Here is a 25,017-nt window from a genome sequence, read left to right on the forward strand (position 1 = left end):
AAAAAGGACGAGAGCTATCTGAAATCAAAGTTCGACACTCTTTTTTCAGGGTATTAAACTAGCAAGTATCGCTTATTTTTATCTGGCTCATTTCATGAAAAAAAGTAGCAAAACCATATAAAGTATTTGCTCCCTGGGATAGGCTCCAGGTTTCCCCGTGACCCTGAAAAGGATAAAGCAGTATCGAGGATGGATGGATGGCTGGATAAAAATCTTCGTCACAACTGTTTGCTGTGCCCGGCTAGCTCAGTCGGTAGAGCATGAGACTCTTAATCTCAGGGTCGTGGGTTCGAGCCCCACGTTGGGCGAACGTGTCTTCGTTTTTAACCAATCGTCATCAGTAGAGTATGCTTAACGGTGAACCCTTTGGTCAGTTACGGTACTGGGTAGCACGGTGTTTTAGAGATGCAGAAATCTGTGTAAACTTTATAGTTATGAACATATGGCAAAACGGATCTCTGTAAAATATCAGGTTGTCATAACATCAGCAAACACAAAATGGATAAGCAAGATTGTCTTTAAATAAGACGTGTCCCTGGTGGTCTAGTGGTTAGGATTCGGCGCTCTCACCGCCGCGGCCCGGGTTCGATTCCCGGTCAGGGAACTAGATTCTTTTACTCTCGATTGGACTGTATTAAAGCTTCTATTCTGGAAAAAAATATTAGTGTATTGAAAACTGACAAGTTGTAAATGGTACCTTAAGATATATTTTTAGTGAAACAGACCTCACAGAACTTCAGTATTATGATTATCATTGCTAGTCTCTTTGCTAGGCCTATTGTTTTATACATTTTAATGGACTCTTTCTTCTTAGTGGAGGCTTTAAGATAGTGTAAGATAATTAAATAATTTTCAAGACTGAATCACCCTGCCTGGGTTTATTATGCGACTGTGACTGGCTGATTTCAGCGGGACCGGTGCCACCCCCGGCCACAATTTAGCGCCTCCCCTGCGCATGGGGATGTGTTAAGTATAGTTCACACTACACGACTTTCAATGTCGGCAGATAGCCGTGCTGTTCACACTACATAACTTGCTGTCTTGTAATCGTAAGTCATAAAGTCATTGTGGTGTTCACACTGTGGTGATTGCTTGGTGACAGGGGGTCACACACTACACTATCTGACATTGACTACGTTTACATGGACAGCAGTAATCTAATTATAATAATAGTAATCTAACACGCGGGCAGCAGGGATTGTGTGTGCTACAGAGAGAGTTGGAGGCGAGTTAAGGTACATTTAAGGTACATGTACATACTAAGGTATACATAGACCGACTCGCAGCGACAATGTGAGACTGTTCACCGCTTCTCCTTCATCTCGTAGGATATGATGTATATATACACTGGTGAATTTTATATAAGATCCTGAATGTTTCATTTTAGCAGCAAGAAAATTGGTTTGTTGTCAAAAGTGGAATGTTAGCTGTGCCACCATGTTCCTATGGCAACCAGTAGTGGGAACGCCTATTGGTGACTTCATAGTACAGCGACTGGCGATTTGTATGTGTGAATGCAGCATTAAAAAAGTTTCACGGGTTTCCCTTCCTCACAGTGACCTCACCCCATGCCTTCGCTGTAGCTCGTCGCCGCAATCACTGCCAGTGATGACACTTTTCACACCAAAGGATGTGGAGTCTACAGCTCCAGATATTTACCATGACAAATATCTGTCTGGCGTCGCAATTCCTCGGCGATGTGTCGGCGAGCCTCTTTGATGCGCCTTGAGTAGTTCATGCATACATAACGATCGACTGCCGATGGGCGAGTGCCGATTGCTCGCCGATTTGCCTCCGATCAAAGGGTTTTTGTCGGCGAGTTCGGCGACATGCAAATCAGGCTTAAAATCTGGTCGTGTGAACTAGGCTTTAGTTCAAGCTGTCCCTGATTTTTCTCGGAGAAAATGAATGGTAGTGATGCGGTCTTTTTATGGATACAAGAAAAAAAACTTGTAATCCTTGTCTTTGAATTATTTTACGGAGCAAACAGATAAAACATTTAAAAGTTCAAAAAAAGCTGAGTAAGAAGGTTTTGCAGAACGTTAAACACCTAGTGCACACTACACTGAAATTAACTACACTGAAATAAAGACGCATGTGAAAGAGAAATGTTTCTTGTTTAATTAGGGTCCAAATTATAAACGTTTTGCACCTAAAAAAATCCCCTTTACTTTTACTGCAAAGTGCAGGTTTCATTTCGTTTATCAGCACCTCGAGGATTTTGCGATCCAGCTGAGCGCAGTCATGAAGTCGCTTTCACGTGACTCTTGAGCGCGCGGTAATATTCCACTACGCTTGGGGCGTGTCCTTTCTACTCGCACTTCATCCTTGCATCCTTCCCTCACATCTTAAGGGTTAGAACTAAGACGCAAGAAAAGGAAGCGAGGAAAGTAAAAGGTTATGGTAATTTATGTTTTTAAAAAAGACTTTAGCCTCCTTCGAGCCGGATTCGAACCAGCGACCTAAGGATCTCAGTGTTCACCGCTACAGTCCTCCGCTCTACCAACTGAGCTATCGAAGGGCTGAAGACCCTTAATGATGCGAAATAGAAGCATTTTCACTAGTGGTCTCAGACCTTTGGACTACACTGTATCTGTACTTACAAATATGCACATTACCATGGGGTATGAGGGCTCGTTGAATGGTTTGATGGAGATTAAAATGGTTTAAATCATATACAAATTCACTGTATCTCATGCCAATTCAATACATATATTGTAAAAGATCTAATATTGACATGTTAGCATTCACACCACCATCAACAAAACACTAGTGGATGGAATATGTTGTATATGAAAAACACAAGAAATAAACACGAGGGAGACCAAGGATAAGTAGTAAGTAACTTTATTGGGAATTCACTGGATTCTATATCTGGGAGGTGGGGGGAACCCCGTATCTCCAAATCCAGCCCCTCCAGTAAAGGAGATAAGGAAGTGATGGGCACCTAGGACACATAGAAGAGAATGAACAGTATTAGGCGGTGATATTGATGAGTTGGACTCATACTTTAAGATTAAGATTAACTTTAAGATTAACAGTAAGATTTATTATTCACAATGAAACCTAGGAACTGGGGAGTACACACAGAGTAATGCAGACACACACACACACACACAGAGGCCTATGCAGCCACACACACACACGGAAGGAATGCAGAATATTATGAGGATTCTAAGGATATTATAAGGATAATAAAAGGAATATAAGGATTATAAGGATATTATAAGGTATAGAGTAAAGTAAAGGGGGTAAACTATTTGCAAGCCTTATAAACAGAAAATGTAGAACGAAATATGAAAGAAACCACATTAGAAAACAGAAATGTAGAACACCTATGAAAGAAACTTACTCATAATGTGTGTGAAGGTGTGGAGAATCCTCTTCTCACGATGAACCAGTCAGGACTGACACTGACACAGGTTATTTTTCAAGGACGAAATGTGACAGGCCCATTATATCATATGGGTATTGGAGCTGGGCTACACCTACTAGATAACTGTCCCTGGAACGGCGAAGGCCTCAAGATAACTGTCTATGAGATCAGCAGACTCCTTGGGAAAAAGGTCTCTCAAAATTGTTGATTCGCGTACGTAATGGTATTCTGGGAAAGCTATGTCTAAACATATTGATGTTTGGGTTTAGAAAACTGTATAAATAAGGGAGTTTCAGCTCCGGGTGTCAGATCGCATTTTGGGACGTCTCAAACTGTGGGGATCTCGTGTGTTGGAACAATAAAACTTGGACCTTGCTTTTCCTCACTCTCTGGTTCCGTGTGGTACTTTACTCTGCACCCGGGGAAATTGGTTGTAAGTATACTTGATTTGGTAAATAACTTATAATAGTAACTGTGTAGTGGTCAGAATGTTAGCCCACAAATACCTCTGAATTGTTTGATGGAGATTAAAATTGTTTAACTCATATACACAGTCACCAGATCGCAAGACAATTGAATACATATAGAAAATTTAATAATGCCGTTTTGGACAGCTCTCACGACCACCATCATCAAAACACCAGTGGAAGGAATAACTTTTGTAGGAAAGGTGATCATTTAACCGGTACAGTTCCAGAGACTTGTAGAATCTATGCCAAGGTTAATCAAAGCTGTTCTGCTGCCTCCTGGTGGCCCAACACCTTATTAAGACACCTTTCCTGTCAAAAGACACTTTTTCTTGTCCTTTGTTTGTTTTTTATGTGCAGCCCACTTCCTGTCTTTTTTTTAAATTATTGTAGCTACATTAATATAATTAAAATGTTTATATTTAGTGTGTGGAACCACAAGATTAAAATCACAATCAGCATAGTATACAGTAAACATATTCTTTATTGGGTTTATATATTTGGTGAGTGTTGCTGTTGACTCTATAAGTATACTAAATTTCAAGCTGGGGTAATGAAAATGTGTAGTGGTAGTGGTGGCAATAATCATGTAGCTCAGTAATCAGGTTATGGGTATGTATAGAAAGTAGACAAACTGAAATGTTTTTGAATTAATCAGTCAACTGTTTCTGATTTATTGCCTGTTAAAGAAATACTAAATAACCTGTGGTAGTAACCTGTAACCTCTGATAGTACCGTGTCTAATTCTAACTCGAATTCCTAGCTTTGCACACTTTCCCTCCTAACGGGTTCAGGCTAAATGTCTGTATATTTCGGCTAAATATTTTTCCAGTGTGGAAATATAAGGATCATTAAGAGCTCTTTCCATTTTACACAAAAATATTATTATATGAGTATTGAGAGTAGGATAATTCTTTTATTATTTTAATTATATTTTAATTAAGTGACATAAACAGTGTTCATTAGACAGTGTTCTCAAAACAAATAACAAATAATTTTGTTCATAATCATATCAGCTTCAAAATGATGGACAATTAGTCATCTATGTCCTTTAACATGAATTTAGGTCAATAGCACAGAAGTATGCATATCCACTTCCACAGTTAGCGTTAGACCAGCCATCTGAAAAAAAGGTTTAAAAAACAAACTTTAGAACCACATTTAATCTGAATGAAAGCTGACAGGATCTCTGAAATAAGTATATGAGTATATGAGAACAAAGTATATCAGTATATCTGAAAGAAAACAGACATGCAAATCAGCAGAAAATGAACATTACCACTGTTCCTCATGTAAGCACATGGGTAGCTGGACACACTGTTCAGTGAGTACCAGTTAGTGTAGTAGAACCGAGCTGTGTCAACCCACAGCCATGTTCCCTACACAATACACAATCATATGTCTTAGAGAATAATAATATCAATAATACAGAAACATAAATGGCAATGGCTTAATAGTTTTATATATATATATATATATATATATATATATATATATATATATATATATATATATATAATTTTATTTATATACTTTTTTTTCATGGGCCATTAGATAGTTTTAGACGAGTACACTTTCTACATCAATTCAGATGCCATTCAGAGTCTTTTGTAATATATAAGTGTATTACCTGAAAGTTGTAAGCACCAATCCAAGCCTGTGATAGACCAGACATTTCAAGGAAACTCTGCAGGAATCTATGTTCCCCAAGGTTGTGTACAGATGCCAGGCTTGCACCTTCAGTTACACACTTTGCCTAAAGACATAAATCAGAAGAAAGAAGGAAGGGAGGAAGGAAGGAAGCAAAGAAAGAAAGAAAGAAAGAAAGAAAGAAAGAAAACAAAAGAAAACAAAGAAAGCCCTATAAATGATCAGACATTGTCCTGAGAAACATTTCCTTTTTAAAACTTTCTTTGTCACTTCCTTCCTTCCTTTACTCCGAGTGTATCTTAAAAATCATTTTCTTTATCCTACTATCTTTTGTTTTATGATTCTGATATTTACCTCAGCATTGAGCCAGGACAGACCTGACCTCATGAGTCGAAAGCAGCGGGATTCATATTTAAGCCATCCAGGTGGACAGTAGCCCAACTTAACTGTGGACAATAATACACATCTCTGTTTTTATGCACAGATTATTTCTACTGGTTTAATAGAATGTACTGTTTAAAAAGTATTTTCTATTTGAACAGACCTTTTTTAATTTACTTGATTAATAAAATTACCTTCAGCAGCAGCATCTACTTTGAGAGCTTCCTCCTTATCTTCAACTGAAGACACAAGTAATCATGTATTACTACAATATTGTTTATGGCTCCCACAACATCACAAGTACAGATATGGTTATAGCAAGAAGAACCAATACACCAGTGTACTGACCTGCATCGTTCAACTCCTCAACAGCCTGTTCCCCTAGAGGAATTAACCAAATTGTCAAATAACCATAGCCACAAATGATTATCTTATTGAAATTTTATATCATATGTTTATATAAGTATAAATGAATAAACAAATTTATTTTGAAAGCACATTTATTTAATTATTCTTTATTCCTCAAGGAAACAGCAGGAGCTTCCACTATCATTCTTATAATAATAATAATAATAATAATAATAATAATACATTTACATTTACATTTACATTTATTCATTTGGCAGATGCTTTTATCCAAAGCAACTTACAAATGAGGAAATACAAGCAAAGGGGACTACTACTATTACTACTACTACTAATAATAATAATAATAACAACCAAATGTAAGACATACTTATTAGAGTGTTTCATTACATTCCAGACTGTTCACTGTTGGTGGTCACTCACCTGGAAGTAACTGATCCTGCACAGGTTCAGTCTCAATTGCTGCAGCTGCAGAAACAACATGAATGTTACATTACAAACAACATAACACAGGTCACAATGATTAATAAAAATCATCACACTATGTTTAGTATTTCTAGCTTCTCACCTGTGGCAGTTCTCAGTGTAAAGGCAGCACACAGCAGCACACATACAATCCAAACCTTCATGATGATGACTGTAGCTACATGGGAAAAAAAATATTTTAATTGTGATTTATGTCAAACAATTTCCGCTCACCAAGTCCATCCTCTGTCTCTCCTTGTGATTTTAGTATTGAGTTCTACGTCCTATTCATTCTCAATCCAGATTGAACCTTCACAATATGTTGTTTTAAGCTCCTGTTAAGTTAGGCTAGGATAAAAAATGGATTTCAATGTCAATAAGAAAGCTAGAGAGTACCGATTTTTGAAATCTCAGGTTGTGTCTGTCTGGCAGAAATTGAGAGTAATCTGTTGAATGAAGTTCCCAGTGTGCCATTTATACCATTCCATAAGTTGCACTCAGTACACCAGGAGACATCACTCCAGGAACATGTTCCCACTATTAATTTATGGTTTACAGTAATCTCAATTATAAAACCAGATCATAGATATCTGTTTCTGCTCAAAGGTGGTAGTGATAGATAATGACAGTGATAGATTTTCTATGTTGACCTCTGTACACCAGGATGCAGTGTGATTTACTGTAAGCCACCAAAACACTCACACTTAAATGATAAGAATTGGTTCATGCTTTTGATGTTCAATAACACTGGCCTGTCTAGAGTTTGAATATAAATCACCTACAGGAAGCTGCTTCACCTTTACAATAACAATAATCAGATTCCTGTAAGCTGTGTAATATTACCATTAATCATCTTCACTCAGTCATTATGGTTCCAGTACAAAATGTGTTCACATTGTTAAACAATCAATACACAAATACCATCTCCAAATAAACAAGCATTTATATATTTAAATAAATGTATTTATATTCATGTGTATTAATTCATTCATTCATTTAATTGCTAATTTTTACATTTACTTACTTCAAGTGGATAATGTGTTAAAAACTTTCACTAGTGGTCTCAGACTTTTGGACTACACTGTATCTGTACTTACAGATATGCACATTACCATGGGGTATGAGGGCTCATTGAATGGTTTGATGGAGATTAAAATGGTTTAAATCATATACAAATTCACTGTATCTCATGCCAATTCAATACATATATTGTAAAAGATCTAATATTGACATGTTAGCATTCACACCACCATCAACAAAACACTAGTGGATGGAATATGTTGTATATGAAAAACACAAGAAAGAAACATGAGGGAGACCAAGGATAAGTAGTAAGTAACTTTATTGGGAATTCACTGGATTCTATATCTGAGAGGTGGGGGGAACCCCGCATCTCCAAATCCAGCCCCTCCAGTAAAGGAGATAAGGAGGTGATGGGCACCTAGGACACATAGAAGAGAATGAACTGTATTAGGCGGTGATATTGATGAGTTGGACTCATACTTTAAGATTAAGATTAACTTTAAGATTAACAGTAAGATTTATTATTCACAATGAAACCTAGGAACTGGGGAGTACACACAGAGTAATGCAGACACACACACACACACACATACACAGAGGCACGTGTAGACACACACACACACACACACACACACACACACACACGGAAGGAATGCAGAATATTATGAGGATTCTAAGGATATTATAAGGATAATAAAAGGAATATAAGGATTATAAGGATATTATAAGGTATAGAGTAAAGTAAAGGGGGTAAACTATTTGCAAGCCTTATTAGAGTTTGAATATAAATCACCTACAGGAAGCTCCTTCACCTTTACAATAACAATAATCAGATTCCTGTAAGCTGCATAATATTACCATTAATCATCTTCACTCAGTCATTATGGTTCCAGTACAAAATCTGTTCACATTGTTAAACAATCAATACACAAATACCATCTCCAAATAAACAAGCATTTATATATTTAAATAAATGTATTTATATTCATGTGTATTAATTAATTAATTAATTTAATTGCTAATTTTTACATTTACTTACTTCAAGTGGATAATGTGTTAAAAACTTTCACTAGTGGTCTCAGAGTTTTGGACTACACTGTATCTGTACTTACAGATATGCACATTATCATGGGGTATGAGGGCTCATTGTGTCACGTATCAGGAAGCTCTGGACTCCACTTCCCATCAGCCACTGCACTGCACTACATGTCACATGACCACCTGCACCTGATTCACGTTTTGATTAATGAGCACTCATGTGTATATATAGCCATTGTCTGCACTGATTCACTGTCTTTTGTTGTCTTAGACCCCTGTGTTCCATGTTTCTTGATCTTGTTAGTTTATGTTTCAGTGTTTTGTTTCATGCCACAGTGTTTTGTCAAGTTGTCTTAGTGTCTTTGTTTCTTAGTACGTTGTTTCAATAAATGTTATTATCTGCACCTGCTTCTGGCTCAACCGCGAATTGTGACAGAATGAAAGACCTACTATCAGAAGCAGCAGATCGCCTCCACGATGGAAGCAGCAGGAAAACGGAGGAGACGCCTAACCCGGAAGTCGACGCCAACCGTCCCCGCTATAGACTCCGTCCACTTCCCACAATGGACATCTATGGAGCTTCCGGACCCATTTGACGGATTTTTCGGTGCCCCAGAGTATTTCCTGGTAGACTGTCAATACTATTTCGCCAGCCTGTTAGACCCTAAGCCAGAGGAGAAGCAATGGCTCCGATTTATGTGGTCCCGGTTCTTTGGACCGGCCTGTCAATGGGTGCAGCTAAAACTGGAGAAGCACTGTAGGAACCTGGACGGTGTAGAACAGTTTGTGGGGGATTTCATGTTGCGATTCGGGAGTCCGGAGGCGAAGGAGGAGCTAGAACAACTTCTCAGGGGGGTAAGTCTGGAAGGCGAACCTGCCCTGCCGTTTACCCACTACTACAGGCAACGTCATACAGAGCTCAATCCTGAGATCCAAGCCAAGCCTCCAGTCCCTGAGATCCAAGCCAAGCTTCCAGTCAGGAAAGTCCAAGTCCCAGTCAAGTCTCAGGTCCCTGATATCCAAGTCCCAGTCAAGTCTCAAGTCCCTAAGGTCCAAGTCAAGCCTCCCGTGCCTGAGATCCAAGTCAAGCCTCCCGTGCCTGAGATCCAAGTCAAGCCTCCCGTGCCTGAGCTCCAGGTCAGGCCTCCCGTGCCTGAGCTCCAGGTCCGGCCTCCCGTGCCTGAGCTCCAGGTCCGGCCTCCCGTGCCTGAGCTCCAGGTCCGGCCTCCCGTGCCTGAGCTCCAGGTCCGGCCTCCCGTGCCTGAGCTCCAGGTCCGGCCTCCAGTCAGGAAGGTCCAAGCCAAGCCTCACGTCCCTGAGTTCACGTTCAGGCCTACTGACCCAAATGACCAAATGCCGCTCACGCACAGCCAAGCTCCGCTCACGCCACAGTCCGCCGACACGCACCGCCAAGCTCCGCTCACGCCACAGTCCGCCGACACGCACCGCCAAGCTCCGCTCACGCCACAGTCCGCCGACACGCATCGCCAAGCTCCGCTCACGCCACAGTCCGCCTTGCAACACAGCCAGCAGAGTAACCTGAGCATCTGGGGCTTTCCACTGCAGGGGAGGCACACCTTGCTGCGCAGTCCAGAGGTGAAGGCTGGCCCAAAAATTTTTTTGGGGGGGGCAATGAGGACAGCAGGGCTCCAGCCTGAGGCCTACGGGGAGGTCTCAGCTGTGGAGCTCTCACCTGAGGTCAACATGGCGACCTCAGAGGGACAGGCTGAGGAGGCTGTCCCGCTGCCCTGCACAGCCGAGGAGGCTGTCCCGCTGCCCTGCACAGCCGAGGAGGCTGTCCCGCTGCCCTGCACAGCCGAGGAGGCTGTCCCGCCTCCCCGTTCAGCTGTGGACGTCGCTCAGCCTCCCCGTTCAGCTGTGGACGTCGCTCAGCCCGCCCGTTCAGCTGAGGTCGCCGCTCAGCCCGCCCGTTCAGCTGAGGTCGCCGCTCAGCCCGCCCGTTCAGCTGAGGTCGCCGCTCAGCCCGCCTGTTCTGCTGAGGCCGTCGCTCAGCCGTCTGGCTCCATGGCAAACGTCGTTTCCCCCTACTGCTTCGAGGAGACCCACGCTCCTCTCCCTGGCCTTACAGGGGACGTCGCTCTGCCTTCATGCTCCGCCGAGGACTTCGCTCAGTCTGCCTGCCCTGCTGAGGATGTCGCTCTGCCTTCATGCTCCGCCGAGGACTTGGCTCAGTCTGCCTGCCCTGCTGTGGTTGCCGCTCTGCCTTCATGCCCCGCCGAGGACTTCGCTCAGTCTGCCTGCCCTGCTGTGGTCGTCGCTCTGCCTTCATGCTCTGCCGAGGAAATATCTCAGCCTCCCTGTGCCATTGTAGAAGCCGCCCGGCCTCCTGATTTTGCGGGGGACATTTTCTCCAGGGGGCCAGGACCACCAGATGGAGGACGTATAATTTTGGGCGCTCCGGGAGTAGCGCCCTTGGGGGAGGGTTCTGTCACGTATCAGGAAGCTCTGGACTCCACTTCCCATCAGCCACTGCACTGCACTACATGTCACATGACCACCTGCACCTGATTCACGTTTTGGTTAATGAGCACTCGTGTGTATATATAGCCATTGTCTGCACTGATTCACTGTCTTTCGTTGTCTTAGACCCCTGTGTTCCATGTTTCTTGATCTTGTTAGTTTATGTTTCAGTGTTTTGTTTCATGCCACAGTGTTTTGTCAAGTTGTCTTAGTGTCTTTGTTTCTTAGTACGTTGTTTCAATAAATGTTATTATCTGCACCTGCTTCTGGCTCAACCGCAAATTGTGACACATTGAATGGTTTGATGGAGATTAAAATGGTTTAAATCATATACAAATTCACTGTATCTCATGCCAATTCAATACATATATTGTAAAAGATCTAATATTGACATTTTAGCATTCACACCACCATCAACAAAACACTAGTGGATGGAATATGTTGTATATGAAAAACACAAGAAATAAACACGAGGGAGACCAAGGATAAGTAGTAAGTAACTTTATTGGGAATTCACTGGATTCTATATCTGAGAGGTGGGGGGAACCCCGCATCTCCAAATCCAGCCCCTCCAGTAAAGGAGATAAGGAAGTGATGGGCACCTAGGACACATAGAAGAGAATGAACTGTATTAGGCGGTGATATTGATGAGTTGGACTCATACTTTAAGATTAAGATTAACTTTAAGATTAACAGTAAGATTTATTATTCACAATGAAACCTAGGAACTGGGGAGTACACACAGAGTAATGCAGACACACACACACATACACAGAGGCATGTGCAGACACACACACACACACACATACACAGAGGCATGTGCAGACACACACACACACACACACACAGAGAGAGAGAGGCCTATGCAGCCACACACACACACGGAAGGAATGCAGAATATTATGAGGATTCTAAGGATATTATAAGGATAATAAAAGGAATATAAGGATTATAAGGATATTATAAGGTATAGAGTAAAGTAAAGGGGGTAAACTATTTGCAAGCCTTATAAACAGAAAATGTAGAACAAAATATGAAAGAAACCACATTAGAAAACAGAAATGTAGAACACCTATGAAAGAAACTTACTCATAATGTGTGTGAAGGTGTGGAGAATCCTCTTCTCACGATGAACCAGTCAGGACTGACACTGACACAGGTTATTTTTTAAGGACGAAATGTGACAGGCCCATTATATCATATGGGTATTGGAGCTGGGCTACACCTACTAGATAACTGTCCCTGGAACGGCGAAGGCCTCAAGATAACTGTCTATGAGATCAGCAGACTCCTTGGGAACAAGGTCTCTCAAAATTGTTGATTCGCGTACGTAATGGTATTCTGGGAAAGCTATGTCTAAACATATTGATGTTTGTGTTTATAAAACTGTATAAATAAGGGAGTTTCAGCTCCAGGTGTCAGATCGCATTTTGGGACGTCTCAAACTGTGGGGATCTCGTGTGGAGTAACAATAAAACTTGGACCTTGCTTTTCCTCACTCTCTGGTTCCGTGTGGTACTTTACTCTGCACCCGGGGAAATTGGTTGTAAGTATACTTGATTTGGTAAATAACTTATAATAGTAACTGTGTAGTGGTCAGAATGTTAGCCCACAAATACCTCTGAATTGTTTGATGGAGATTAAAATTGTTTAACTCGTATACACAGTCACCAGATCGCAAGACAATTGAATACATATAGAAAATTTAATAATGCCGTTCTGGACAGCTCTCACGACCACCATCATCAAAACACCAGTGGAAGGAATAACTTTTGTAAGAATGGTGATCATTTAACCGGTACAGTTCCAGAGACTTGTAGAATCTATGCCAAGGTTAATCAAAGCTGTGCTGCTGCCTCCTGGTGGCCCAACACCTTATTAAGACACTTTTCCTGTCAAAAGACACTTTTTCTTGTCCTTTGTTTGTTTTTTATGTGCAGCCCACTTCCTGTCTTTTTTCTAATTATTGTAGCTACATTAATATAATTAAAATGTTTATATTTAGTGTGTGGAACCACAAGATTAAAATCACAATCAGCATAGTATACAGTAAACATATCCTTTATTGGGTTTATATATTTGGTGAGTGTTGCTGTTGACTCTATAAGTATACTAAATTTCAAGCTGGGGTAATGAAAATGTGTAGTGGTAGTGGTGGCAATAATCATGTAGTTCAGTAATCAGGTTATGGGTATGTATAGAAAGTAGACAAACTGAAATGTTTTTGAATTAATCAGTCAACTGTTTCTGATTTATTGCCTGTTAAAGAAATACTAAATAACCTGTGGTAGTAACCTGTAACCTCTGGTAGTACCGTGTCTAATTCTAACTCGAATTCCTAGCTTTGCACACTTTCCCTCCTAACGAGTTCAGGCTAAATGTCTGTATATTTCAGCTAAATATTTTTCCAGTGTGGAAATATAAGGATCATTAAGAGCTCTTTCCATTTTACACAAAAATATTATTATATGAGTACTGAAAGTAGGATAATTCTTTTATTATTTTAATTATATTTTAATTAAGTGACATAAACAGTGTTCATTAGACAGTGTTCTCAAAACAAATAACAAATGATTTTGTTCATAATCATATCAGCTTCAAAATGATGGACAATTAGTCATCTATGTCCTTTAACATGAATTTAGGTCAATAGCACAGAAGTATGCATATCCACTTCCACAGTTAGTGTTAGACCAGCCAACTGAAAAAAAGGTTAAAAAACAAACTTTAGAACCACATTTAATCTGAATGAAAGCTGACAGGATCTCTGAAATAAGTATATGAGTATATCAGAACAAAGTACATCAGTATATCTGAAAGAAAACAGACATGCAAATCAGCAGAAAATGAACATTACCATTGTTCCTCATGTAAGCACATGGGTAGCTGGACACACTGTTCAGTGAGTACCAGTTAGTGTAGTAGAACCGAGCTGTGTCAACCCACAGCCATGTTCCCTACACAATACACAATCATAAGTCTTAGAGAATAATAATATCAATAATACAGAAACATAAATGGCAATGGCTTAATAGTTTTATATATATATATATATATATATATATATATATATATATATATAATTTTATTCATATACTTTTTTTCATGGGCCATTAGATAGTTTTAGACGTGTACGCTTTCTAGATCAATTCAGATGCCATTCAGAGTCTTTTGTAATATATAAGTGTATTACCTGAAAGTTGTAAGCACCAATCCAAGCCTGTGATAGACCAGACATTTCAAGGAAACTCTGCAGGAATCTATGTTCCCCAAGGTTGCGTACAGATGCCAGTCTTGCACCTTCAGTTACACACTTTGCCTAAAGACATAAATCAGAAGAAAGAAGGAAGGGAGGAAGGAAGGAAGCAAAGAAAGAAAGAAAGAAAGAAAGAAAGAAAACAAAAGAAAACAAAGAAAGCCCTATAAATGATCAGACATTGTCCTGAGAAACATTTCCTTTTTAAAACTTTCTTTGTCACTTCCTTCCTTCCTTTACTCCGAGTGTATCTTAAAAATCATTTTCTTTATCCTACTATCTTTTGTTTTATGATTCTGATATTTACCTCAGCATTGAGCCAGGACAGACCTGACCTCATGAGTCGAAAGCAGCGGGATTCATATTTAAGCCATCCAGGTGGACAGTAGCCCAACTTAACTGTGGACAATAATACACATCTCTGTTTTTATGCACAGATTATTTCTACTGGTTTAATAGAATGTACTGTTTAAAAAGTATTTTCTATTTGAACAGACCTTTTTTAATTTACTTGATTAATAAAATTACCTTCAGCAGCAGCATCTACTTTGAGAGCTTCCTCCTTATCTTCAACTGAAGACACAAGTAATCATGTATTACTACAATATTGTTTATGGCTCCCACAACATCACAAGTACAGATATGGTTATAGCAAGAAGAACCAATACACCAGTATACTGACCTGCATCGTTCAACTCCTCAACAGCCTGTTCCCCTAGAGGAATTAACCAAATTGTCAAATAACCATAATCACAAATGATTATCTTATTAAAATTTTATATCATATGTTTATATAAGTATAAATGAATAAACAAATTTATTTTGAAAACACATTTATTTAATTATTCTTTATTCCTCAAGGAAACAGCAGGAGATTCCACTATCATTCTTATAATAATAATAATAATAATAATAATAATAATAATAATAATGATAATAATATATTTACATTTACATTTACATTTACATTTATTCATGTGGCAGATGCTTTTATCCAAAGCAACTTACAAATGAGGAAATACAAGCAAAGGGGACTACTACTGCTACTACTACTACTAGTACTACTACTACTACTACTACTACTACTAATAATAATAATAATAACAACCAAATGTAAGACATACTTATTAGAGTGTTTCATTACATTCCAGACTGTTCATTGTTGGTGGTCACTCACCTGGAAGTAACTGATCCTGCACAGGTTCAGTCTCAATTGCTGCAGCTGCAGAAACAACATGAATGTTACATTACAAACAACATAACACAGGTCACAATGATTAATAAAAATCATCACACTATGTTTAGTATTTCTAGCTTCTCACCTGTGGCAGTTCTCAGTGTAAAGGCAGCACACAGCAGCACACATACAATCCAAACCTTCATGATGATGACTGTAGCTACATGGGAAAAAAAATATTTTAAATGTGATTTATGTCAAACAATTTCCGCTCACCAAGTCCATCCTCTGTCTCTCCTTGTAATTTTAGTATTGAGTTCTACGTCCTATTCATTCTCAGTCCAGATTGAACCTTCACAATATGTTGTTTTAAGCTCCTGTTAAGTTAGGCTAGGATAAAAAATGGATTTCAATGTCAATAAGAAAGCTAGAGAGTACCGATTTTTGAAATCTCAGGTTGTGTCTGTCTGGCAGAAATTGAGAGTAATCTGTTGAATGAAGTTCCCAGCGTGCCATTTATACCATTCCATAAGTTGCACTCAGTACACCAGGAGACATCACTCCAGGAACATGTTCCCACTATTAATTTATGGTTTACAGTAATCTCAATTATAAAACCAGATCATAGATATCTGTTTCTGCTCAAAGGTGGTAGTGATAGATAATGACAGTGATAGATTTTCTATGTTGACCTCTGTACACCAGGATGCAGTGTGATTTATTGTAAGCCACCAAAACACTCACACTTAAATGATAAGAATTGGTTCATGCTTTTGATGTTCAATAACACTGGCCTGTCTAGAGTTTGAATATAAATCACCTACAGGAAGCTGCTTCACCTTTACAATAACAATAATCAGATTCCTGTAAGCTGTGTAATATTACCATTAATCATCTTCACTCAGTCATTATGGTTCCAGTACAAAATGTGTTCACATTGTTAAACAATCAATACACAAATACCATCTCCAAATAAACAAGCATTTATATATATTTAAATAAATGTATTTATATTCATGTGCATTAATTCATTCATTCATTTAATTGCTAATTTTTACATTTACTTACTTCAAGTGGATAATGTGTTAAAAACTTTCACTAGTGGTCTCAGACTTTTGGACTATACTGTATCTGTACTTACAGATATGCACATTACCATGGGGTATGAGGGCTCATTGAATGGTTTGATGGAGATTAAAATGGTTTAAATCATATACAAATTCACTGTATCTCATACCAATTCAATACATATATTGTAAAAGATCTAATATTGACATGTTAGCATTCACACCACCATCAACAAAACACTAGTGGATGGAATATGTTGTATATGAAAAACACAAGAAATAAACACGAGGGAGACCAAGGATAAGTAGTAAGTAACTTTATTGGGAATTCACTGGATTCTATATCTGAGAGGTGGGGGGAACCCCGCATCTCCAAATCCAGCCCCTCCAGTAAAGGAGATAAGGAGGTGATGGGCACCTAGGACACATAGAAGAGAATGAACTGTATTAGGCGGTGATATTGATGAGTTGGACTCATACTTTAAGATTAAGATTAACTTTAAGATTAACAGTAAGATTTATTATTCACAATGAAACCTAGGAGCTGGGGAGTACACACAGAGTAATGCAGACACACACACACACACACACACACACACACACACACACAGAGGCCTATGCAGCCACACACACACACGGAAGGAATGCAGAATATTATGAGGATTCTAAGGATATTATAAGGATAATAAAAGGAATATAAGGATTATAAGGATATTATAAGGTATAGAGTAAAGTAAAGGGGGTAAACTATTTGCAAGCCTTATTAGAGTTTGAATATAAATCACCTACAGGAAGCTGCTTCACCTTTACAATAACAATAATCAGATTCCTGTAAGCTGCATAATATTACCATTAATCATCTTCACTCAGTCATTATGGTTCCAGTACAAAATCTGTTCACATTGTTAAACAATCAATACACAAATACCATCTCCAAATAAACAAGCATTTATATATTTAAATAAATGTATTTATATTTATGTGTATTAATTAATTCATTCAATTAATTGCTAATTTTTACATTTATTTACTTCAAGTGGATAATGTGTTAAAAACTTTTCTGTAACACTTTATAATATTTAAATACTCGTCGATGATTTCATTAAAATTCTGCTGATATGACTGAAAATTTGTTTTTGAAGTCCTCTAGTATCCATAAATTGTTATGTATGGAATAACATGATGGACCCTGTTGTTATTTAAGCAATATCACAGAAGCAAGAGTGCTGTTGTAGTGAATATCAGCACGGCTGTAGGAAGGTTTTGCCGGTAATCACAGCTTTGCTGACATTCACTGCAACATAATTGTCTAGTGCAATATTAGTTTTATGCAACAGTTCTTTAACCTAGAATAGAATATAATTTAATAATGAGTAACTGACATTTTAGGTCAAGAGCTACCTATTTCAGTTATTATGTACAAACAATCAAAACACTCACCAATAAACCTTAAACTGCTGAATAAAGAACAATTTATTTATCTAATTCTCACAACTTAAATTCACATCAAAAGCACGTCACATGTAGGCCTTTACAAATTTCAATGTATCAAGCTCACATCAACCTAGCTTAAATTTACTTGAAAATCCAAGACTCCATACACAATTTGATCATTCCTAGACCATATACCAATTATATGGCTCCTTCTCACTTTAGACTTCATGTATGCAATAAGTGCATACACTCATTCAATCTCAGTTAGTGAAATGACTTTCACTGCAGTCACAGTCCACAAGAGAGGTTTAGGCTGGAATGTATCCCCTTAAGCTCACTCTTATAGAGTTATTTAAATGTTCTTATCTTAGCCTTGTCCTGAATTTAGATTTAATTACATTTGTCTCAGAAAAAGCTGGCAAAAAAGGAGCCCCCCCCCCCAAAAAAAAACAAAAAAAAACCCCAGATGTTTTCAGGGCTACCTCTCAAAGATTTTTGTAGTTTTCTGAGTCTACTAAGGTTCTGAAACATTGTGAATGTTGTTTAGATTTTGGTTTGAGTTCATTTTGGAAATTTATAATCTCCATCTCCACCTGCTCTGTTCTCACTCACATGTATCTCCATGAAGGGGTTATGGTAATGGTAAATGGTTTGCATTTTTTTTAACCTCAGCGGTTCAACAATGCGCCTTACACTGCTCTTACTCTACAAAGCTCATTCACCCATTCACACACACAGTCACACACTAAAGGTAGCAGAGCTGCCATGCAAAGCACTAGCTTGCCATTGGGAGCAACTTGGGGTTCAGTGTCTTGCCCAAGGACACTTCAGCATGTGGATTCATGTGGGCCGGGAATCGAACAGCCAGGAATTGAACCGCCAAACCTATAATTAGTGGACAACCCGCTCTAGGATTGGCAGTGAATACTATATAGGGCTCTAGCTTATCAAAATCATTAAACCTGTCCTCAAACTCCTGCCCAAGCTTACACAGCAGGATACAATACTTCTGAATATTCACACATTTCACTATTGGTATCACTCAGGTTGTTTGTTTTCGCTGCATAAAATTCCAGTTATACTAATAGTTTATCACATATTCAGCTGTGGTTTCTTTGGGAACTTTTTCTGCTGGTAGAGCAAAAATTATAAACAAAATATTTAGCCATATTGTGTGGGAAATGTCATTAATTCATTATTAAAATTAATATAACACTACACAATTGTGTTGTTGTAGTGAATGTCAGCAAAGCTGTGATTACCTGGAACCCCCTTCCTACAGCCGTGCTGATATTCACTACAACAGCACTCTTGCTTCTGTTATATGACTTAAATAACAGCAGGGTCCATCATGTGTTATTCCGTACATAACAATTAGGCTACTAGAGGATTATGAAACTAACTTTCAGTCATATCATCCATTAGAATTTAAGTATTATAAAGTGTTACGTAAATTTTTAAAACAAATTTTATCTATTGGATGTAAATGAATTAAACATTTAACAATTAAATTATTTATTTATTTAATGCACATAAATATAAATATGTTTATTTCTAATATATACATTTGTCTATTTGGAAATGGTATTTGTGTGTTGAATGTTTAACAATGTGCAGTAAAGAGATTTTATACTGGAACCATAAAGATAGAGTGAAGATCCTTACAGATAATATTATACAGCTTACAGGAATCTGTCTATTGTTATTGTAAAGGTGCCACAGCTTCCTGTAGGTGATTTAAACTCAAACTCTGGCCAAGTTCAGGCTAGTGTTATCGCACATTAATAGCATAAACCAATTCTTATCATTGCAGTGTGAGTGTTTTGGTGGCTTACAATAAATCACCCTGTATCCTGGTGTACAGAGGTCAGAACGGAAAATATACCTCCCTCATTATAATCACTAACACCTTTGAGCAGAAACAGAGATCTATGATCAGGTATTATAATTGAGATTACCGTAAACCACACATGAATAGCAGGAATAGCAGTGATGGTTCCTCGTGTACTGAGTGCAACTTATGGGATGGACTGATATAAATGGCAGGCTGGGAACCTCATTCAACAGATTACTCTCATTCAACAGATTATTCTGCCAGACAGACACAACCTGAGACTTAAAAATGTGTACGTAATGTGTACAAGACGTAAAAATGTGTACTTTCTTATTGATACTGAAATGCCTTCACATCCTAGCTTAACTTACCAGAAATTTAAAACACTATATTGTGAAGGTTCTATCTGGATTGAGAATGAATTGATTTGCATCACATTTAGAATAATTTTATTTATTTTTCTTTTCTATAGCAGTCATCATCATCATCTTGAATGTTTGGATTCAGGATCAAAAACTTCCAGGTTAGTGACCACCAACAATGAACAGTCTGGAGTGTAATGAAACACTCTAATAAGTATTTCTTACATTTGGTTGTTATTATTGTTATCATAAGAATGATAGTGGAAGCTCCTGCTGTTTCCTTGAAGAATAAAGAATAATTAAATAAATGTGTTTTCAAAATATATTTGTTTATTCATTTATACTTATATAAACATATGATATAAAATTTTAATAAGATAATCATTTGTGGCTATGGTTATTTGACAATTTGGTTAATTTCTCTAGGGGAATGTTTGAAACATGTGAAAAGTTTTTTAAATTTCTATCATTATTTTGACTTACTGACTTGTTATTCCAATTTACTAACTCATTATTTCAAAATAGTGTCTCAGTATTTCAACTTATTAACTCATTATTTTGACATCTTGTTATTTTGACTTAATTATAAATACACCACAATCATAATAAACCAATTTATTGAATATTCTTTCACAATTCTTATTATTTATGCTGTTTATATGTTACTTAATGATATTCAGGTGAAACAAATATGTTTAATGAGTCATAACTGGAGTATTTATACAATTACAGAAGGGGGCAGGGTGGCTTAGTGGTTAGCATGTTTGCATTACACCTCCAAGGTTAGGTATTTGAATCCCGTCTCTGCCGTGTGTACACAGAGCTTGCATGTTTTCCCCGTGCTTTGGGGGTTTCTCTGGGTACTCTGGTTTCCTCCTCCAGTCCAAAGACATGCGTTGTAGGCTGATTGGCATTTCCAAATTGTCCATAGTGTGTGAATGGGTGTGCGATTGTACCCTGCAACGGGTTAATAATAATAATAATAAGAAGAAGAAGAAGAAGAATTTATTAAATAAATTAATTTATAATCTACAACTGTGTAGAATGCATACATACTTTAATACTAAATACAACCCCAATTCCAAAAAAGTTGGAACAATATGGAAAATGCTAATAAAAACAAAGAGGAGTGATTTGTAAATGTACTTTGACTTGTATTTAAACAAAAAACATATAAAGACAAGGATGGGTTGAGGCTCACCAATCTGCCAACAGATGCGTCAGCGAATAATCCAACACTTTGAGAACAACATTCCCCAAAGACAAATCGGTAGGATTTTGGGCATTTCACCTTCTACAGTGCACAATATAATTAAAAGATTCAAGGAATCCGGTGAAATCTCGGTGCGTAAAGGGCAAGGCCAAAAACCTCTTTTGAATGTGCATGATGTCCAATCCCTCAGACGTCACTGTCTTAAAAACCGTCATGAGTCTGTAATGGATATCCTGTCATGGGCTCAGGAATACTTTGGTAAACTTTTCAGTCAACACCATTCGCCGCTGCAGCCACAGACGCAAGTTAAGGCTTTACTATGCAAAGCAGAAGCCATACATCAATCTGTCCAGAAGCACCGTCGTCTACTCTGGGCTCGGTCTCATCTGATATGGACAGTAGCACAGTAGGATCATGTTTTGTGGTCCGTCGGGTAAACATTTCAAATAGTTTTTGGACAAAACAGTCGTCATGTTTGGGCAAAAGAGGAAAAGGACCATCCAAGCTGTTATCAGTGTCTCCGATTGAGAATGTGTGGTGAATTATGAAGTGCAAAATAAGGCAACGAAGGCCCTGTACAGTTGTGCAGCTGAAGAAAAGCATAATGGATGAATGGGGTGAAAATTCTGCTTGCTAAATTTAACCAACTGATGTCTTCAGTGCCCAAACACTTAATAAGTGTTATTAAAAGATGATGTTACACAGTGGTAAACAGTCGACTGTCCCAAATTTTTTGGAGTGTCTTGCAGTCATCAGATTTGAAATGAGTGTATATTTTCAAAAATAAATAAAAATCACAAAGTCAAACATTAATGTTTTAAATATTAATGTGTTAATAATGTGTTTTCATTATAGTACACGGTGAACTGAATTTTCAAATGACTTTTTTTTGGCATTTTCCATACTGTCCCATCTTTTTATGAATAGGGGTTGTACTTTTGCATTTTTTAGTGTTCTCTGTTTGTAAAGGGTTTGTGTACAAAAAAAGAGAAAAAAGACAACTGTGTATCATTTAAAAGTCATACAAGAATACAAATAGGTACAGTAGTAGCCCAAACCCCAAAGCGTCAAATATTGAAGCCCTGTGAGCCTGTGCTTCTCAATCCATTTGCACCAGCTCGCTGATATAAAAAGTTAACGCATTTACTGGTTTTGCAGATTAACTTTTTGCTTCAAAGTTGAATAAATGAACACAGTCCCTAATGAAGGATAACATTTTTGTAACAACAACAACAACAACAGCAACAACAACAATAATAATTAAAGCTGCAAGCAGCATTTCTGGGGCCAAGCACCCAGACTGAGTCGCACATTCATACATGTGCTACAATTGTTGCCTAAGCAATCACAGGAAAGCAGAGCCATAACTTTAGGCAAAGGGATTCCAGAGTGAGTTGTAGTTTCACTCTTGATGTGTGTTTTGACCATGGACAGTGGTGGAATTCTCTGACTGTAAGGAAAGGTATATGAAAAGGTCTAGATGAACAAATGGGCAGCAGGGTGGCATTGCTGTTGCAGCTGACACTACTGCTGTGACCTGTGGTTTTGTCTGTTGCTCCTTTGACCTGTGAACATGATTACTCCTGCTCTGACCTGAATTATTTTCTTGTTGCAATTTAAAAACATCTAAGGTATTTATGTTTTTTCATCAGTGTGGGCCTTTTCCCCACTTAGACAGGTCTCAATACGATGTGTGCCAAAATTGGTGAAGAGCAGACAAAGTTTGGAGGAGGAGTAACAAGAATGGCAATTAGATGGAAGCATTTTCGGCATGTTATTGTACATTTTTAACCATTAAGTGGCGCTGTCACTGAAGCATAGCTTCAAGACATGGTTCTGAGTATGCCTACCAAGATTTGTGTCAGTGTGCAAGGCTGAGATACAGCCTCACTTCCTGTTTGGTGTCTTCACCGTCAGATTTGTTGGTACATTACAGGCAAACCTTTTGGAATATCAACATACTTTTGATAACAGCAAGCTGCAACAACTTGAACCAGGACAACTAATGCCTGATCTCATCTTGTCCATGCATCTTGTTAACGCATACACACTTCCTGGCTTGCATGTAGTTCCTCATTCCTGGCTCTCATCTCCTCTTGTACCAGCTGGTGCCTGTCCTTGCCCTGGGCTCGGTTGTAGTGGGTTGTTTTAAAGCCACTGTCCCCACTAGAGCTCTCTGCCAAAGCAGTGACTCTGCCTGGTCCACTGTTTCCTGCACCTTCCATTTTCTCCCAGTTAAAATAGACACACATAGACAGAAATGTTCTGTAATGTGCATGTCTGTAAGCACAGACATGTGCGTATACGTGTATGCTTTCTGAAAATAGATTAAATGTTTATAAAATAAATATGTGTGGAACAATGTAGGTTGCAAGTATGCAAAGTAGTGATCCATTGTAGTCTGTGTGTAGTTTATGCAATATGTTATATGATGTATAGTAATTGTTTATGCAATTATAAATTTATTTAACCTCTAATGCAAACACAATCCCATTTGTTTTCCTCAAGAATTGAGGAAAAATTCATTTGTGTATTGAGTGTTTAACAATGTACAGTAAACAGATGTCAGATAGAAATGAAGTGAAGTGAAGATCATTTGCTTTCATGAGGAACACTAGTAAAGTTAATCTTCTGCTTATTTGTGTTGTTGCCTGCTTTCATTCAGATTAAATGTGATTCTAATGTTTGTGTTTTCTCTTTTTTCAGTTAGCTGGTCTAATGCTAACTGTGCAAATTGATATGCATCCTTCTGTTCTATAGGCCCAAGCAAATGCTAAAGCGTCTTCTGCTCAGTGTTCCTGGGATAAGCTCTGGATCCACCACAACCCTGACAAGGATAAAATGGTTACTGAAAATGAATGAATGAAAAATGCCAAATGGGGCATGTGCGGTGCAGCTCGATTGACCCACAATCAGTGTGTAAAGCCTAACTGTACTGCGCTTGCAACCAATCACTGATCACCATTGTTCCCCATGACCAGTTACTGATTACCACTGTTTTCCAATGACCAATCACTGATCACAACTGTCAGTCCCACCCTTGCATTTATTTGGTCTTCTTTTTAAACTTCCTTCTTGAAGATATAGTAATAAACATTTCCCTACTATTCAACTTTCACAAATACTCAGTCAGCACATCTTTTTTGTTCTTGTATAGTATTTTGTAAATGTACTTAGTTCAAAGATGACTTGTTTATGTAAGAAATAACTTCTAATCTACTTTTATCTATTTTTTTTTTTACCTAAATTTGTAATTTGATGAATAAAATCAATATGCAAATTAATCTATGTTGTCATATAGAGACCCACATTGCGGATTTTTAGTTTAAAAATCCAGAAAATAAATAAATAAATAAATAAATATTATATAAACATATTACCTTACTGTGCCCTCTTGAACTAGACAAAAATCTAGTTTTAAGATGTA

At 38.1% G+C, this 25,017-nt stretch overlaps 2 protein-coding genes, 1 long non-coding RNA gene and 3 other non-coding genes across 6 annotated transcripts; 3 read left to right on the plus strand and 3 right to left on the minus strand.

Moving 5' to 3' along the window:
• The first annotated feature begins 235 nt into the window (after positions 1–235).
• Positions 236–308, plus strand: trnak-cuu (transfer RNA lysine (anticodon CUU)). The gene has a single exon. It is a non-coding gene; the product is annotated as a tRNA-Lys (tRNA).
• A 224-nt stretch (positions 309–532) lies between these two features.
• trnae-cuc (transfer RNA glutamic acid (anticodon CUC)) lies at positions 533–604 on the plus strand. Its single transcript has one exon. It is a non-coding gene; the product is annotated as a tRNA-Glu (tRNA).
• A 1,830-nt stretch (positions 605–2,434) lies between these two features.
• Positions 2,435–2,521, minus strand: trnay-gua (transfer RNA tyrosine (anticodon GUA)). Its single transcript is given in 2 exon segments — positions 2,435–2,470; positions 2,485–2,521. It is a non-coding gene; the product is annotated as a tRNA-Tyr (tRNA).
• Positions 2,522–4,309: 1,788 nt separating this feature from the next.
• On the minus strand, positions 4,310–7,283 carry LOC128605029 (struthiocalcin-1-like). Its single transcript, XM_053620137.1, has 9 exons — positions 7,102–7,283; positions 6,809–6,883; positions 6,664–6,708; positions 6,223–6,255; positions 6,069–6,113; positions 5,848–5,939; positions 5,474–5,599; positions 5,123–5,222; positions 4,310–4,965 (listed from the first exon to the last, which is right to left on the minus strand). The coding sequence occupies exons 2-9, from the start codon at positions 6,867–6,869 to the stop codon at positions 4,895–4,897; spliced, it is 573 nt and encodes a 190-aa protein (XP_053476112.1). The 5' UTR covers positions 6,870–6,883; positions 7,102–7,283; the 3' UTR covers positions 4,310–4,894.
• A 6,440-nt stretch (positions 7,284–13,723) lies between these two features.
• LOC128605030 (struthiocalcin-1) lies at positions 13,724–16,293 on the minus strand. The gene is made up of 9 exons (XM_053620138.1): positions 16,119–16,293; positions 15,826–15,900; positions 15,681–15,725; positions 15,186–15,218; positions 15,032–15,076; positions 14,811–14,902; positions 14,441–14,566; positions 14,105–14,204; positions 13,724–13,948 (listed from the first exon to the last, which is right to left on the minus strand). The coding sequence occupies exons 2-9, from the start codon at positions 15,884–15,886 to the stop codon at positions 13,878–13,880; spliced, it is 573 nt and encodes a 190-aa protein (XP_053476113.1). The 5' UTR covers positions 15,887–15,900; positions 16,119–16,293; the 3' UTR covers positions 13,724–13,877.
• Positions 16,294–19,795: 3,502 nt separating this feature from the next.
• On the plus strand, positions 19,796–24,801 carry LOC128605031 (uncharacterized). Its single transcript, XR_008385444.1, has 3 exons — positions 19,796–20,307; positions 20,488–20,538; positions 24,351–24,801. It is a non-coding gene; the product is annotated as an uncharacterized LOC128605031 (long non-coding RNA).
• The last annotated feature ends 216 nt before the right edge of the window (positions 24,802–25,017 follow it).

The sequence above is a fragment of the Ictalurus furcatus genome, chromosome 3 (assembly GCF_023375685.1).
Source record: "Ictalurus furcatus strain D&B chromosome 3, Billie_1.0, whole genome shotgun sequence".
In the NCBI taxonomy this organism is placed as follows: Eukaryota; Metazoa; Chordata; class Actinopteri; order Siluriformes; family Ictaluridae; genus Ictalurus; species Ictalurus furcatus.